The 18,145-nt window shown below is 36.9% G+C and overlaps 1 protein-coding gene across 1 annotated transcript in view; it reads left to right on the top strand.

The window, feature by feature from the left end:
- Positions 1 to 18,145, top strand: part of FIG4 (FIG4 phosphoinositide 5-phosphatase) — a gene marked incomplete at both ends in the record, with an annotated part of 134,712 nt that overhangs the window by 18,786 nt on the left and 97,781 nt on the right. The window contains 4 exons of the mRNA XM_080700458.1: positions 3,442 to 3,598; positions 10,458 to 10,508; positions 13,262 to 13,410; positions 16,580 to 16,708. Coding sequence (XP_080556584.1) covers positions 3,442 to 3,598; positions 10,458 to 10,508; positions 13,262 to 13,410; positions 16,580 to 16,708 — 486 coding nt within the window. The remainder of the gene's footprint in view (positions 1 to 3,441; positions 3,599 to 10,457; positions 10,509 to 13,261; positions 13,411 to 16,579; positions 16,709 to 18,145) is intronic.

Here is an 18,145-nt window from a genome sequence, read left to right on the forward strand (position 1 = left end):
CTCCCCACTAGCAAGAGCGTGAGTTTTAACTCCTGAAGCAAAAGTGCTGGGAGTCAAAAAGGTGTTTTTTTTTCAACTAATTATTGTGGTGCTGAAATTTTAATTCTCTTAAACATGAATCATATGAATCTGTTTTGAATCACAGAGCATAAGCATTCTAATGTTTTGATACAAAATGTAAACTTTGTTTTGTATGTCTCTACTAGAGTTTGAGCATCCTTAAGCCCCAGATCCAAAATCTAACATACTTCAAAATCTGAAACCTTTTGAGCTCCAACAGAACACACTCAAGTGGAAAATTCCATACTATAAAACTTCTTATGCACATTTATTAAAAATATTGAATAAAATTACTTTCCATTTATATGTATAAAGTATATATGAAACAGAAATGAACTTCATGTTTAGACTGTGTCTCATTTCCAAGGTATTTTTTATGTAAATGCAAATATTCCAAAATCTGAAAAAAATCGAAAGTCCAAAGCAACTCTGATCTCCAGCATTTTAGATAAGAAATACTCAATTTGTATTTATAAAAAGCTAAACTATCAGAAATGACATTTGTAGGTCTCATGAAAGATAATTTACTGGACATATAATTTTCACTACTTTCTCTCACTCAATGTAAGTCACCTAGTTATTGTATAAAATGGCTTACAATACAATGTGTTCCTGTCTCTTGGCCACAGTTAATTGGCCCAGGGCTGGGCACCCAACCCAAATTGGGGAAGTCCAAGTCCTTTCCTAGGAATTCTGGATTTGGAACTTGCTAAAAAGGATAGCTTCTTTCCCGCGAAGCATTTGGTGGGAAAGTTTAGAGTGGTCATCAGTTGTGCTGCCCAGACATGAGTCAGCATGTGGAGGGGTCTGGGGTATGGAGAAAGAGAGAAGAATGAACCAGATGTTCAGAGACACTTCTTGACTGGACGTTTCTGACACTTAGTCACATGTGCCTGCCCCTGTGTGTCATGGATCACTTCTGCATCCTTAATATTAAAGCCATTTTTAAGTTTAAGTTGGTTCAAGTTAAGTTTTATCATTAGTTACCAAGAGTTCATGAAGTTTTTTTTGTCTTCCCCAGAATGTATTCCTCAAAACGTTTATCCATTGGTAATTTATTTTTAAGGAGGGGAAGAAGGCTCCATGCTCAAAAGAAGCCAGAAAGGCACCTTATCAGGATTCACAGTGCCCATTAGCAGAGTGCTTGAAGGTTCTGAGAATTTAGGTGGGCTTTTGGTTTGTTTAAGTTTCTTTGGCCCAGTATTTTCCTGATTTCTTTGCTTACAGTCACTTTTCTCCTCCTGGAATCTCTTAACCGGTATTTCCTGGAGAACACGTTAGAGTAAATGCTTTCCTAGATATTTAAATCTTCCCTTCAAATGAAACTAGACAACCCTTCAGCTGTGTGCCTTGTCTGTGTTCTTGTAGTTTGTAGAGAATGACATTTATCGCATTGGACTTTGCCACTTGAAACAGGCTTAAGAAATGTGTCCTTGACATTGCTGGAGAATTCTCCTGAGGTTTTTTTCCCCTTTATCACGTACCTTTTTATGAACACGCACTCTAGAATTATCTCCCAGTTCTCAGAAACAGGATAGCTTCTCCAAGTAAATAATTTGGTTTTTACCTTTTAGGCACTGTGTCTGATGTAACTGGATGTGTATTTTTGTTTGTATTATCTGTCAGAAAACACAGAGGCAAATGTATTCTTGGCTTCTTCTTACTATTTGTAAACATTGTTTTCCTTTTTGCGTGTGTGTGTGTGTGTGTGTGTGTGTGTGTGTGTGTAAGTAAAATTGTGCAAAAACATATAAAATATGTCATCTTTGCCAGACGTGGTGGGGCACACTTGTGATCTCAAGTTTGAAGCCAGCCTCAGCAACTTAGGGTTTCAGCAACTTAGTGAATCCCTATTTCCAAATAAAAAGTAAAAATAGGACTGAGGGTATAGTCTGGAGGTAGAAAGCCCCTGGTTTCCATTCCCAGGTACCACACTAAAATAAAATAAATATAAAAAATGAAATAAAATATGCCATCATAATCATTTTTAAGTGTCCAGTTCAGCAATGGTAGTGATACCAGAAACCAGAACCTCTGACCCAGTGACAATAGAAATGAAACTGGCCTAAATAGTACAAACACAAAGTCAAAGCTTTGTGGAGGTTTAACAGAGAAAGATATATATCTATATCTGCATATAGTGAGAGATATCAGGCTGATCCCTGGATAAGGGAAGGGACAAGCCTTTTAGGTTTCTGGGGTGGCCTAGGGTTTGGCTGATCATGATCTCAGTCCCATTTTTGTCAGGGGTTTCAGAAAAGTCCTTGTCACGTAAGAGGGCAGCCTTCATTCCTTTTGCAGGATGTTTATCTAACACCTGTGAGCCTGGAAGGGGGGGCAGTCTAGTTCCCATGTTTAGGAGGGCCAGTCTCATCATGAGGTCACCTGCCTGCAAGGCTCTGCTGCTCCTGGAAGGTGTAGAGCAGTGCCTGAAACAGAATAGGGTGACAGCTGGCATTGAATGCCCCCGCAAATCTTTTTTTTAATTTTTATTGGTGCACTGTAGTCATACATCTTAATGGGGTACAAGGTGGTAGAGGCATACATGCACACATCACTCACTTAGCCCTTCCCCAGTTCCCACCCCATTCCCTCCCCCTCCCTCCTTCTCATGTTTGGCTTAGTGGTTCACTTTGATATGTCTGTGAATGTGCATCACGTACATTAGGCAATTTCCCTCGTCCCCCTCCCGTTGCTCTCAGTTAGGTCACCTTGTTTATCTGTAGTTTCTCCTTCTTCAAGAGTTCCTCCTATGACCCATTTTCTCCCTAGCTTCTCTATATTAGGGAGAGAATCCTGTTTCTTACTTTTTGTGGCTGACTAATCTCACACTTATCTTGGTGTCCTCAGTCTTAACAGGTTAGGTAAATTTAATATTAATGAACCTTATATTACCAGTTTTTAGGTAGACATTCCTTAAGTGAGTAATATGCCTATATGCAGAAGGTCTCAGGAATGCATCTGCTCTTTGTCCCTTCGGTGGTCCCCTACTCTCAGTAACTCTATGTACCCTATTGTGCAACAGATCTTTATAGAATGAAAAGTCCATGTAGATCTTTTATCTATGTAGAATTAAAATCTATACCCACTGAGCAACTCCCTTTAATCTTACATGTGTTTTTGCTTAGGGCACCTCATACCTATTTGGAATGAGATAAAAGGACTTAATGAATTAACTTTTTTTTTTTTGCAATAAGTGAGGTAAATGGACAGTAAAGAGATTTCTAGAGAACAGTTCTAAGACAACCAAAATTTTACATAGCTATAAGTCATAGAAATGAAGTAGAAATCTGTTAAAAGTCTTTGGCCTTTAAAATATGTATCTAGAATAATTACTAAGTTTATAAAACATTATATTTATTTTTCTTTTTTGTTGCACAGGCTTTGTTAGGTTTTTAGAAGGTTATTATATTGTGTTAATCACTAAAAGGAGGAAGATGGCAGATATTGGTGGTCATGCAATATATAAAATTGAAGATACAAATATGATATATATACCCAATGATTCTGTACGGATTACACATCCTGATGAAGCTAGGTATGTATCGGTGGTAGCTACTTATTTTTTTTTTTAATGTGGTAGACCAACTAGAAAACAAAATAGAATAAAAGAATTATAAATGTTTTATGAAAAGGTTAAATGTTAGTTCTAAATTATACAACTTTTGTTCAAGGCTTTTAAGGCACCATTGTAACAATTGATTCAGACAAGATCAACAATGGTTATATTTGCAAAGAGGGAAAGTAATTCCTATAATTTTTCTTTCTTTTTGATGATATTGGGGATGGAGCCCAGGGGCCTTCTACCTCCGGGCTACACTCCCAGACCTATTTTATATTTTATTTGGAAACAGGGTCTCTTAAGCCTGCTGAGGCTGGCTTTGAACCTGCGTGATCCTCCTGTCTCAGCCTTCCAAGCATGGGGATTACAAGCGTGCGCCACCACACCCTGCCTTGCTATAATTACTTTAAAAATGACAGACATACTTAACCAAATTTTTTAAGAAAGAAGAGATGATTTTGAGAGGGTGTGAGGAATTCCCAGTAGGAGAGGGGGAACCCTGGTGGGGTGCTTTGGCTTATATGACAGAAAAGAATTTCAACATGCTCTGGTCAAGGCATAGACAGAGTTTTGTTTAGGAAATGAAGGCACATACATTCAAGGGGGCATGTGGGCTGCCTTGAGAGGGAGAGAGGTCTTTGGGGATACACAGCTCTTCTTTTAAAGGATCTTGGTGAGGGCTGGATATGGAAGGTATGTGAGGATGACATCAGTCTGGAGATTACCAGTTAGATTATGGAGATTTGGTCATTTCCTGGATCCTTGACATTGTCTCCATTGTCTGGTCAATAGATATGCTGGAAAGTCTATTAACAGGTTCCTCAAGAAAGCATCTCTCTCTTGCCTAAGCTATTTATTTGGGTGGCTAATTAACAGTTCACAAGGTAATTATCACAGGTGAGATATAATTTTTAAATTAACATTAAAATTTACAGATTTCCCAGGAAATTGGGAGTGACAGGCCTGGGAGAGACTAATGAAGGAGTGATAGGTCTGTAAAATGACATGGAACTTCTGAATTAATTTTTTTTTTTGTCCTGGAATTGGACCTAGGGCATTCTACTTCTGAGCTACATCTCCAGCTTTTTATTTTTTATTTTGAAAAAGGGTCTTCCTGAGTTGCTAAGAATCTCACTAAATTACTGATGCTGGCTGTGAACCTGTAATCTGCTTGTCTCAGCCTCCCAAGTATTGGGATTGCAGGCATGTGCTACCACATCTGGCTTGAATTAAAATATTATTCCCTTCTTTTTTATTTCATTATTATTAGTAGTAGTATTATTTTGGTGGTACTGGGGGTGGAACCCAGAGGCTTTCTACCTCCGGGCTATACTTCCAGACCTATTTTATATTTTATTTGGAAACAGGGTCTCACTAAGTTGCTGAGAGCCTCACTGTCGCTGAGGCTGGTTTTGAACCTGTGCGATCCTCCTGTCTCAGCCTCCCAAGCACAGTGATTACAAGTATGCGCCACCACGCCCAGCTTATTCCCTTCTTCTTTATGTCTCCTTTCTACCTAATTCATTTATTTCTTCTACCTTGCCTCAAAATGTTCAAACTTAGCATCACCCATAATGAGATCAAGCTGACATTATTTACTTTGTAATGTGAAGCAATGGGAAGGACTCAGATTACCTTAGTAGTACTTTTTATTTTATTTTATTTTATTTTTTGCCGAAAATATTTAACTTGTTTAAGCATGAAAAAGTAATGAGACAAATCCAAGTTGTAGGACTTTTTGCAAGACTGGACTCTTTAAAATTGTCAAGGCCATCGCTGGGCATGATGGTGCACGCTTATAATTCCCCGCGCTTGAGAAGCAGAGACAGGATCGCGCTGGTTCGAAGAGCCAGCTGCGCGCGCTGGCTTAGGAGACCCTGTTTCCAAAAAAATTTTAAAAATAGGTCTGGGAGTGTAGCCCGGAGGTAGAAGGGCTTCCAGGAACAAAAAACAAAAACAAAAACAAAAACAAAAACAACAACAAAAAAAATTGTCAAGGTCATCAAAAAAATCCAAGGATTGTTTGAGATTTTAGAAAAAACATGACAGATTGACAGATGCAATACACAGATTTCAGTTATATCCATGTAAACATATGCAAAGCATTAAAGGACTTTAATGGAACTATTTGTAAATAACTGTATAATGATGTTGAATTAGTGTTAAATCTTGGGACCAGAGTGTTTCAGATTTGGGACTTTTTTGACTTTGGAATATTTGCATAAATATGATGAGATATCTTGGGAATGAGCCCGAAGATATAAAATTTGTTTATGTTTCATATATACCTTCTACACAGAGACAGAAGATAATTTTATGTAGTATTTATAGTGCACTTAAATTTTGACTGTGACATCACACAAGGTCAGATGTGGAATGAGTGGCTTCATGTTGGTACCCAAAAGTTTCTTATTTTGGAACATTTCATATTTCAGATTTTTATAGTAGGAGTGCTGAAATGAATAATTTAGAAAAGTAAAGCGTGCTTATGTATTTAAAGACTGTGTGTGTGTGTTTGTGTGTGTGTGTGTGTGTGCGTGTGTGTGTGTTTAAGGAGAAGGCTGTAACAGTCAATTCAGAAGGGCTCATGTTCTTTGTACTGTTCTTTCTCCAAATTTTCTATAAGCTTGACATCTTTCAAAAGTTTTAGGGAAGCCGGGCATGGTGGCGCACGCTTGTAATCCCAGCATTTCGGAGGCTGAGACAGGAGGATCTCAGTTTACAGTCAGCCTCAGCTACCTAGCAAGCCTCTTTGCAACTCAATGAGACCCTGTTTAAAAAAAAATTGGGCTGGAGGTGTGGCTTGGAGGTAGAGTGCCCTTGAATTCTATCCCCAGTACTGAAGGGAAAAAAAAAAAAAAAAGGAGAATTATTGGAGCTCTTGGAATGTGGGAGAAATGCTATTAAGAAATTGATAGATTCAAAATTATAAAGCTCAATTATAACATTATGAAGGCTAAACTGAAACAGTTATATATATTTGTGTTGTTACTATAACAGTTTCGATTTTAATTATATGGTAAAGTTTTATAGAGTTTGTGATATATGAACCAAAATTTAAAGTGTAGCTCTTTTTCCTGAGTAGCTCAAGAAAAAGTGGTGTAGCTCTTTTTTCCTGAGATTTTTTTTTTTTTTTTTTTTTTTTTTTTGTGGTACTGGGGTTCCTGGAAGCCCTTCTACCTCTGGGCTACACTCCCAGACCTATTTTTATATTTTTATTTGGAAACAGTCTCTTAAGCCAGTGCGGCTTTCTTCGGAGCAGCGCGATCCTCCTGTCTCCACCTCCCAAGCGCGGGGATTACAAGTGTGCGCCACCACACCCGGCATCCTGAGATCTTATTAGATAATTTTCTTCATTCTTGTCTTGTTGTCTTTGATTAGGATTTAGAAGTGGCATTTGTTTAAAAAAATTATTTCAGATGAGGATATATAGAGATCACTGAAAAAATGGATCTTTGTTTTATAGTAACTTAAAGAAATTATCATACTTAGCTTGAAAGCAGGCATTGTATATTATTAAATGTGAATTCAGTAAACCGGCACATATGAATCTAGAGATGGTAAATAATCAGAGATTTATATAATGTACAAACCCTATCATTATGAGTCTTTAGTAAAGATAGCAAAACAAATTATGTTGTTTTATACAGTGATTTGATATCTTAAAAGAGAGAACTTGTCTTATGATTAATATTATTTATCAAATGGACAGTATCCAGAAGAAAATATAATTACATTAATAGCTTATTACAGGTAGAATGAAGTAATATTACTTGATAAAATATCTTATTTTTTTGTGGGTCTGGGGATGGAACCCAGGTGCATTTGACCTCTGAGCTACACCCCTTGCCCTATTTTTTATTCTTTATTTTTTGAAACAGGGTCTAACTAAGTTGCGGAGGGCCTCAGTAGCTGAGGCTGGCCGCAAACTGCGATTCTCCGGTCTCAGCCTCTCAAATGTTGGGATTACAAGTGTGCACCACCATGCCCGGCTAGAAAAAATGTTAACACACTTATAAAACCATATATCCTAGTAATGCATTTAAGTAAAATATTTGATAACATATTAGAAAATATTTACAACTTTCAAGTATTGTTGGGGAAATTATCTTAATCTGTACAGAAAATGTATTAATCAAAATTCAGTATCCATTCATCTTAAGACTTGATCTTAAGATCAAGTCTTAGTAAACTGGACATTTAGGCAACTTTTTATAACCTGGTAAAAGATACTTATTAAAAACCTGTAGTCAGGTGGGGCATTCATTTGAACACCCCCCATGCCATTTTAGAATGGCACATGGCTGTAAAAATCTTCTGTATTTCTAACTTTTTAATAAACTTTAAATCTTCATAAACCCATACTCAAAGGTATTATTTAAAAGTATTCTTTTGTAAAAGCATAGCCTTTAATTAAGATAAGGAACTATAGAGGTATCTGTCATTACAACTAACATAAACATTGTGTTGAAGGCCCTGACCAATGCATTAAGACCACACAAGTAAGGTACAAATCTTGAAAAGGCACAAACATTGTCATGAGCAGACAGCATGATTTTCTGCTTTGAAAATTGAAGAATATCTATAAACTCTTAGAACTAATGAAAGCACTCAGCCTGATGACTGAAGAAAAAATCAGCATGTTAGAAATAGTAATGTTTTTATGAATGGTCAATAACCAACTAGAAAATTTATAATGACACCATAGTAGCACTAAAACATGTAAGGCACCTGGGAATAAATATAACAAATGATTTGCAAAACCTTCGGGAGAAAATTTGAAACATTCTCAAAGATGTTTGAAACTTCTAAATAACTGAAAATATTTCCTTTTTTCATGGGTGAGAAGGCTCAATGTCATAAGGTTAGTTTTTCCAAAATTAATTTATAAACTTAATGTAACTGTAAATTATAGGAGGATTTAAAAAAACTGAACAAGAAAATTCATACTGAAAAGCAAATGTCTAAGCATAGACCAGACAATTCTAAAAAAGAAAAACAAGAAGGAATAAGTCTAACCAGACACAAGACTTACAGTAATTAAGATAATCTGATAGCAGGCTATAGCAGGACTGCTTGATATTGGTGGAGGAATTGACATTGATCAATGAACAAAGCTAAGAAAGCCCAGAAAAAGATCCACCTCGTGTAGGAAAATGGCATATGATAGAGTGAGCGCTACACACCACTAGGGAAAAAGAAGAGCCATGTACAAGTAGTTCAGGTTTTCCATTTGGACAAAAATAAAATTAGATTCCAATCTCTGACAGTACTCAAGAAGCAATTCCACAAGTTCAAAGGCAATTTTAAGAAGATAAAGGTAAGTATTTTTATGATCCTGGCATGGAAGAGGATTTATAAATAAAATAGAAAAGCACAAACTATAAGGAAAACAATGGTGTATATGATGCTTTCAATATTAAAAAAAAACCTTACAATCTAGACAGATTTTAGGAGACAAGCTGCCATCTGAAAGTAGATATTTACAACATTTGACAGGATTAGTATTTAGAATATCTGAAGAATTTCTGCAAATAAAAAAAATATGAGCAAACTTAGAAACAGTTTAGGAACAGACAGCTCACAGAAAAGTTGCTGAACCTTGCTACTAATTTGGGAACTGAAAAATTAAAAAGGTACAGTTTCATTCTCATTAGTCAAACTGGGAATAATTAAAAATATCTCCTGTCATCAAATGTGAGCAGAGTTGGAAGAAAGGAATTTATACTATGAGTTAAGCACTGAGTGTAAATGAGTTACACACTGTGAGTTGGAGTGTCACTAGTTTAGCCCCTTAAGAAGACGATTTGACATATTATAATAAAACTGAAAAATCTACAGCCCCATGGTTCTGCTTCTCTGTGTGTGCCCTAGAGGAACTCTTATACACGTGTACAGGAAGATGGAATGTTCTTGGAAGCGCTGTATCTTACAGTGAAAACTCTAAGAACTAAAAAGAACCCGATGGCCTGCCCGGTGAGGAGTGGCTAAAGAGGAGGTGGCATGCATTATATGATGAAGCAGCAAATAGCTTTTGAAGCGAACACATTAAATCCTTAACTCTATATTTCAAAAAGGAGTGAAAAGGGGTTTCAGGACAATGTACAAAAATTGAAATGATTTGTGTAAGTCAGTTCAACACGGGATCATGCTTCATGTCACTTCAGGTTGTGGGGATGGGCACAGTCAAAGCACTCATGGGCAGACCTGGTCCTAGGGAAGTTGTAGTAGCCTCTGGGGTGGGTGGGGAGAGGGGAGAGAATGGGACTGAGGAGGACTAAAGGGGATCTTAACTTCCAAAATAATGTTTTAGTTACTTTAAAAAAGTTGAATGAATGTGATAAATGTAAACCTTTATTACTCCTGAGTGGTGGGTGTGTGGATATTTTATTCTTAATTTTCTTTTCCATTTAAAAATTTGCTGACTTAAAATTATGATGACTCATAAATGTTTTGTTACTCCCTTCTATCCTCTAAGTATTTACAAAGGCATATTATAAAAGTAAAAAGAGTGTTTGTCTTGCTCTCAATTCAAGCGTCTCACACATGTAAGTGTGTTACTGCCTCTTGCTGAAATAATCAGTGATGAGGAACAGTTGAACTATGAAGCTGGGGTCTCTGAGGGATGAGCAACAGGGTTAGAGCAGTGTCAGCTGAAATCCCTGTTTCAGGGATGGCTTGAATTACTCAGTTTAATGAGTGTATTTAGTAATAATACACACACACACACACACACACACATATTATATATATATATGTATATGTTAAATTGAGTACATGTTAAACTGTGAAATATAATAGTATTGTATCAAGGTAACTTTGATTTTTTTTAAAGGTATCTACGAATCTTTCAAAATGTGGACCTATCTAGCAATTTTTACTTTAGGTAAGTTTAGCTGTGCTTCTGTCAATCATTTAAACTTTTATATTATTTTCCAGGGAGTAAAAACAGAATCAAAGTATTTAAATATGTGTACATATGTGTATGTATGTATGTATATATATATATATACACATATATATATGCGTGTGTGTGTGTGTGTGTGTGTGTGTGTGTGTGTGTGTTACTGGAGATTGAACCCAGGAGTATTCTACCTCTGAGCTATACCCTTAGCCCAATTTTTTATTCTTTATTTTGAAATGGTCTCCCTAAGTTGTGGAGGGCCTCACTAAGTAGCTGAGGCTGGCCATGAACCTGGATTCTCCTCTTTCAGCTTCCCAAGTACTGGGATTATAAGTGTGCAGCACCCCACCCAGATATATAATATGGCTATATTAATTTAGCTATATTAATATGGCTAAATTATTTGTAATCATTGAAATACAAGTATTTTTCCTTTCATAGATCTGATATTTAAAAATTCATATGGATAAACTTGCCCCACAAATGTTTATTGACTATATTTTCATTACCTTTGTCTATACCATCTACTTTTGGTCTTCTTATTTAGTTTTACGTTTGTATCATCTGTGAGTTGACTGAGGCTCAGTGGCAATGTTAAAAATTATCTTCTTCTAACAACATTATGTCATTCATAAGAAGATGGAGAGACCCGGAGAGCATTATGTTAAGTGAGATTAGTGAAGCACAGAAAGAGAAGGGACATATGTTTTCCCTAATATGCTCAAACTAAGGAGTACTAGGAATATCAGAGGGACTCTAGATAATGGAGGGGAAACCTCAGCAAAGCCAGGAAGAAAGGGTGGTGGTGGGGGGAGAAGGCTGAGATTTATTAATGGAAATGCTACATGTGACTGTGTGTATACATGTGAATATAACACTGTTAACCTGGACACTCAGTATCCTATCGGGAGGGGGGAAATGAGAAAGGGGAAAGAGGGCACCAAATACTGTGTGAATATATGCCATTGTCAACATGATCCACATTATGATGTGAGACTGTAGTGTACCAATATAAATAAATAAATAAATAAATAGAAATTATCTTCTTCTGTTTCCTATTCCTCAATTTGTTCTACATTCCCATTCTAAATTCTAATCAAATCATTACAAAAGCAAAAACGTGTGAAGGTTTTTTTTTTTTTTTTTGTGGGTCTGGGGTTGGAACCCAGAGGCATTCGACCTCCAGGCTACATCCCCTGCCCTATTTTTTATTCTTTATTTTGAAGCCGGGTCTCACTGAGTTGCAGAGGGCCTCACTAGGTAGCTGAGGCTGTCCACGAACCGCGATCCTCTGGTCTCAGCCTCCCAAATGCTGGGATTACAAGCGTGCGCCACCATGCCCGGCTGAAGGTTAAAATTTTTGTGCTGTCTTAAAAGTAGGTTTTTGAGAAGGATATTCTACATTCTTAAGACAGAGTAAAGGAGTTGTTTTATTTTATTTTATTGAAGATTTAAAGAAGTTTATTAGAAAGATAGAAATACAGAGAATAGAAATACAGTCCCATGCCAAAATGGCATGAGGGAGTGACTCGAAATGAGTACACCCAAGGAGTTGTTTTATTTTTTATTTTATTTTTTTTGGTGGTACTTGGGGTGGAACCCAGGAGCTTTCTACCTCCTGGCTATACTCCCAGACCTATTTTATACTTTATTTGGAAACAGGGTCTCACTAAGTTGCTGAGAGCCTCACTAAGTAGCTGAGGCTGCCTTCGAACCCGTGCGATCCTCCTGTCTCAGCCTTCCAAGTGCGGGGATTACAAGCGTGCGCCACCACGCCCGGCCCAAGGAGTTGTTTTAAATAGGAAGAATTGATTGTTAAAATTCAGAAACCAACTTTTTAATACAACTTTTATCCCATTGAGATTCCATGCTATAAAATGAATGGATTAAGGAACAAATATGGTAAAATTTAATTTCACAGATGAAACTGAAATCAATTTCAATTAAATTATATAAATAAATAAAGGAAAAACATAATAATTAATATGTGTGACTCTCTAGACAGAATTGTAATCATCTTAAAGTATTAGTAAAATACTTTAAAAGCAAATTTGTATAAACCTAAAGTATTCAGGAAAATATATTTGGCACTGAAATTCTGTGCCAAAAATATGTAGTAGAGATACTTATAAAAATTATTACTTTTGTGAAATCAGAATTGCAATGAGTTTCTTTTGGCCCAAATTTTATTTGTACAGGCACTGTCATAATCTTTATATGGCTTGTACTCTCCTAAAACATATTTCACTAAAATGGCTTATCTTATTTGCTTATTCCTATTTTATTGTGAAGTCAGTTATAATACCATCATCAATAATTGGTAGAATATTTTTGCCCATGTGTAAACTAGGGTACAGAACCATGCACTATTGCAGCAGATATTGTAGTGTCTATCAAACCCAATCAGATGTATAGAAAAGTGTGACCCCTTTGTACAAGATCATAAATGTAGATTGATTTTAGTATGAAGCAAAAAATTCACATTGCACAAATCAATGAATGTAGGTTATTCATATTGTAATCTATATTTCTAATTATACAAATGCTTAAGTTTTTTTTAAATTTCCAATCATGTGTATATTTTGCTGTTTTACAGTGCTTGTTTGGACAGCATTGCTTCCAAGTGAAGTAACAGGTGCTAACTAATTTAGTTCACAGATTATAATTCCATATGGGAGCAAGACCACGAAATATACTTTGCTTTTGTAACTCTTAAGTTTCAATTCTCTTCTCAGCTACAGCTATGATTTGTCCCACTCACTTCAGTATAATCTTACCATCTTGCGAATGCCCCTGGAAATGTTAAAATCAGAAACAACCCAGACTCGCCAGGAAAGTTTTGACATCTTTGAAGATGAAGGATTAATTACACAGGGTGGAAGTGGTAGGTGGATTTCAGCATATTTAACATATGTTAATGTAACCATGAAATGACATCTCATTAAATTCATTTATATTTCGCTCATATTTCTCCATCCCTTATTGACCTTTATCCTTACATCGGGTTGTTCTGGATACACGAACTTGACCAATTTATTTTCATAGAGATAATTAATCACCATGTGATTTCATTTGTAAGCCAGCCAGAAAAATTATATGCTGACATTTTCTAGCAATTATTTGTGCCCTTTTTATGGAATGCATTCAGATCTAGACTTTTGGTGAAATTTAAATGGAGAATTTTTTTAATATTGGAGGATATTAAAATATCAATATTATTTTACCTATTTTATTCTTATTTTCCATCTTAAGGACTAATTCAGTATGCATAGACTGAGTTTTTGGGAAAAGTTCCTGAGTTAACAGACATTTACATATATCTCTAAGCCTCATAAAAACTCTGTTCAGTGGATATAATGCCATTTTTATAGAAATAAAGACTAAGGAAACTGAGGCCCAGAGATGAATATCCCGTGACCGCTGTCCAGAGGAATCAGTGTCACATATTAGAGGCTGTTACTATTTTGATTGGTCCTAACATGACCCCTCAGGCTCTCAGGCCCTGCTCTTGTCAGAAGCACTGTTGGATCTCTGCTAGACCACTACGTGACTAATCTGGGGTTCCCCTGGATTAAACCAGACACACAGGACCTTTGTCCCTAATTATCAGTACCTTTATTGCCAAATTCTTGTCTTGGTCCAGAACTGTAATTACTAATGTGACTGTCATGAAGGAATCATTTCAAACTCAACATGGTACCTTCCTGAACCAACTGCAAACATAGTAAGCCAACAGTTTCTTTGTACTCCTTGCCCCATGGAGCTTAAATGGTAGTAATGAAGATATGGATGAAGGGGCAGAATCTGATCTCAAATGGACGTAGAAGGTTTGTCCTTCCAGGACACTCAAGAAGAGGCTATATTCTGTTAGTGCTTCCCAAAGGTCTGTTCCACTTGTAGGCTGTTACTTAAGCTGAATGTCCTCTCTGGCATTGCCCTCAGCTCTGGTTAGTTTAGTTGATTATCTCTTGAGTTAATGCCATGTCTGATGTACCCTTGCTCCCTTTGAATTGTCTAGATCACATAAACGTACCCAGGTTCAGACACCTGAATTGTGCCTCTAGACACAGATGGAGGGCAAGACAACTAGTATGTCTGAGTATTTGCTTGCCTAACTTCTGAAAATCACAGTTGGTAATAAAATAAAGCCAAAGTATCACTCAGTTTGAACTCCATGCCATCCAAAACCTGAATTTAAATATCTGTGTCGGGATCTGAATTAAGCCTCTGAGGCTGGTCAGTAATTTTTGGCAGTCTCAAGAGCAATTCTACTTGATGCATATAAATGATAGACTGTATTAGTTACCTAATTGCTGCTGTAAAAATTGCTGCCAATTTAGTGGCTTAAATAGCACACCTTTTATTATCATGCAGAAGGCAGAAGTTCAAAATGGATCTCACTGAGCTAAACATGTGTCCGGAGGACTGCAGCCCTTCCTGGAAGCTCTAGAGGAGAATCTCTTTTCCTACTCTTTCTGTCTTTCAGAGGATCCTTCATTCCTTGGCCTGTGGGCTCCTCCCATCCACCTTCACAGACAGCAGCAGCCAGCCAAGTTGTTTTATTTTCACATTATGTCACTCATATTACTGTTTTCTTCTTTGGCTTATAAAGACCCCGTGATTATGTTGGGCCCATCTGGATAATCCAGAATAATCTCCTTGGCTTCAGGGCGTTTGATTAGCGGCCTTACTCCCATCTGTACTTGCATTCCTCCTTGCCATGTAATGTAACATCTTCACTGGTTCTGGTGGTTAGGATTCTGACAGCTTTGCTCAGGTCAAGGGATTATTCTATCACCTAGTGGGAAACTGATAGGAAATAGGGAGTGAGAACAGAATGTGCAGGAGTAGGTAAAAAAGTAAAATCATATGGTGTTTTTTTTTTTAAAGTCTCTTCTATCAGGCAGTGTCTTAGGGATTTTGAAAAATTCTTTAATCCAAACAGCATCTCTGAGGAGTAGTTCATCATTTTTCAGTTTAGAAAATGGAGATGTTAAGTCACTTAAGTCACTTGCCTAAGGTGACAGAGCTGGAGTAGTCTGTGTTATTTATTGTCATGTGAGGCACTGAAAGGGCAGAGAGTATTTAGTGTTTATAAATCAAGCTAGAGGGTATTCATCTGTATATGTATACACACACATACACACACACACACACGTACAAACACACTTTTAACAGATCATGTTTCAGGAGGAAAAGGACACTGATTAACTACTATTTGTTATGTAGTACAGGGGATTGAACCCAGGGGCATTCTCCCACTGAGCTATACTCCTAGTCCTTTTTTTTTTTTTTAATTTTGAAACAGGGTCTCACTAAATTACCTTGCCCTGGTCTCAAACCTGTGATCCTCCTGTCTCAGCCTCCCAAGTACAGGAATTATAGACATGGGCCACCATGCCTGGCCAGAACTTTTAAGCCATTAGTTTTATACATATTTCTTTTAAGCCATTAGTTTTATACATATTCCTTATTTTTCACTTCAGGTAATTTTTGTAAAACTTACTGCTATTTAATTAATTTATCTGGATATGCTGAAATTATGATTGATCAGATTAATTTCTTCATATGGAAAGTCCTGATATAACCACCTCTTAAGGAAGCAGAGTAATGCATCAGGCTTGTTTATGTGGATTACTAGTTTATTTCATCCTTACAACAGCCTCATAATTTGGGTGCATGTGAGGAAGCGTCGGCACTGAGGTAGTAAGTACCATTCTTGACAATGCCTCTCCTGCTCCTGATAAGGGTCAAGACATCCTGGACCTGGGCACTCTGGCTCCATGCTGTGTTTTCAGCCATGGCTCTCTGCCTTCTCTTACCTTCATTAATGTATTTGCTTAGGAAACCTCAAATTAGAAAATGCATTTCGTCTTTGACTTTGAGGAATAATCACAGTCTTCTGAATGCTGATATGAATGATACTCACTGAAAATGGCAATGCTGTTAATCAAGCATCTTACTTTGAGGTTAAAGACAAAAGTGGAAGAACTTAAAAATGAATTAAACGCCAATCCATTTTTAATTTTTTATTACCAACTTTTATTTTTCAGGTGTATTTGGGATCTGTAGTGAGCCTTATATGAAGTATGTTTGGAATGGTGAACTTCTGGATATAATTAAAAATACCATCCATCGTGATTGGCTGTTATATATTATTCATGGATTCTGTGGGCAATCAAGTATCCTTTTTGTAAAAACACAAGATGCAGATTATTAAACTTATACTGTATGAATTTATAAAAAGCTACATACAAGTTATATTTATCACTCTCTGCAGCCCAACAGGAAAATTTACTCATGATGCCGTACAATAGAAATACAAAGAATGCAGACTATTTGAACAAACCTGTTTTATATACAGAAAGATGAATAAGTAACAGGGAATAAAATGCTATGTGTGTATTCGGTAATAAAGGTAATGAAGACCGTGCATATTTGGGAGAAGCACAACGCCTGACAGGGGGGAGGGATAGGACAGTCTCAGGGATACAGAGCCTGACTTAGGCCCTAACCAGAAGCCAGGCCTGAGCAGAGGCAGCAGAGAGAAATTACCATGCTATTGAGGAAACACCATGAGGGTAGAAATGGAAAAATACATGGTAGCATTCTTATGGCTTGTATGCAAAACTCCTTAGAATGTAGAATTTAGTGGGAAGGAGAGAGAAGCTGGCAGGCAGTTTGCTAATCACCAAAGTGTCTTGGTGGTCAGGCTAGGTTCTTTGGATTTGGTGTTAGAACTTTTGAAAGTTTTTGTTAAGCAGGGCTACATGCGCTAATTAGCTTTTGGGAAGCTTGGGTTGACACAGTCCTTTTCAAGCTGGATTAACTAAAATGAGACTAGAACAAAGAATATAAGTTAGAAAAGGCCTTCATATTTCAGGCAGAATGCCATGAAGTCCTGGATTGGAAGGGAACACACATAATTAAATAGAAGTAGGTTGAACCTTGAGTGAAGCTGATGAGTTTAATTTGATAAAGAGTTATTTTCCTTCTCTGTGTTGCTCTTTCATCTAATTCTAGCTAAGGCTGAAGCCTTTAAGAAAGTGCCATTATGTGATGAGCTTTAGGAGAGCAGTGTATACCATCTAGAAGTAAATTAGGTTTTTACTTGTCACTTTTTGAGATAATAGAGGGCATTTGTGCATCCAGTGTGTTATTTTAGTTGATATTTTTCTGATGTCTTAGGCATTTAAAAACTAATAATGAATGATTTAAAGGAGTGGTTGATTTGAAACCATTAAGTGAGTGAACCTGACTTACCATCATGCCTTCTTAGGCTAGAGCATTTGGGAGGAGGAGAATCTAGGGGTGTAGCCAGAGAGCTTGCTGGAAGAGCAAACTTTCTTTGTGGCACGTGGGGGGAGGGAGGCTAGAAGCAGACACCGGGATGGAGATGGGAGACTGATGTGCTCTACTTGAACACCAGGCTCATTGTTTTATAATCATTCCCGAGCAGAGTGGCATGATCTGCTTAATCATTCCCTGCATTTTGAAATTTGACCCCAAGTTACTTTTATCCCTTTCCAGAAATAAAATTTACTTGGGAAAAACACAAATTTTTCAACCACCAAAGACACCAAAGAGAATGTGCTAGTTTCTAAAGGCCATTTTTTAAA

This window comes from Muscardinus avellanarius (assembly GCF_963383645.1).
Source record: "Muscardinus avellanarius genome assembly, chromosome: 8".
Taxonomy (NCBI): domain Eukaryota; kingdom Metazoa; phylum Chordata; class Mammalia; order Rodentia; family Gliridae; genus Muscardinus; species Muscardinus avellanarius.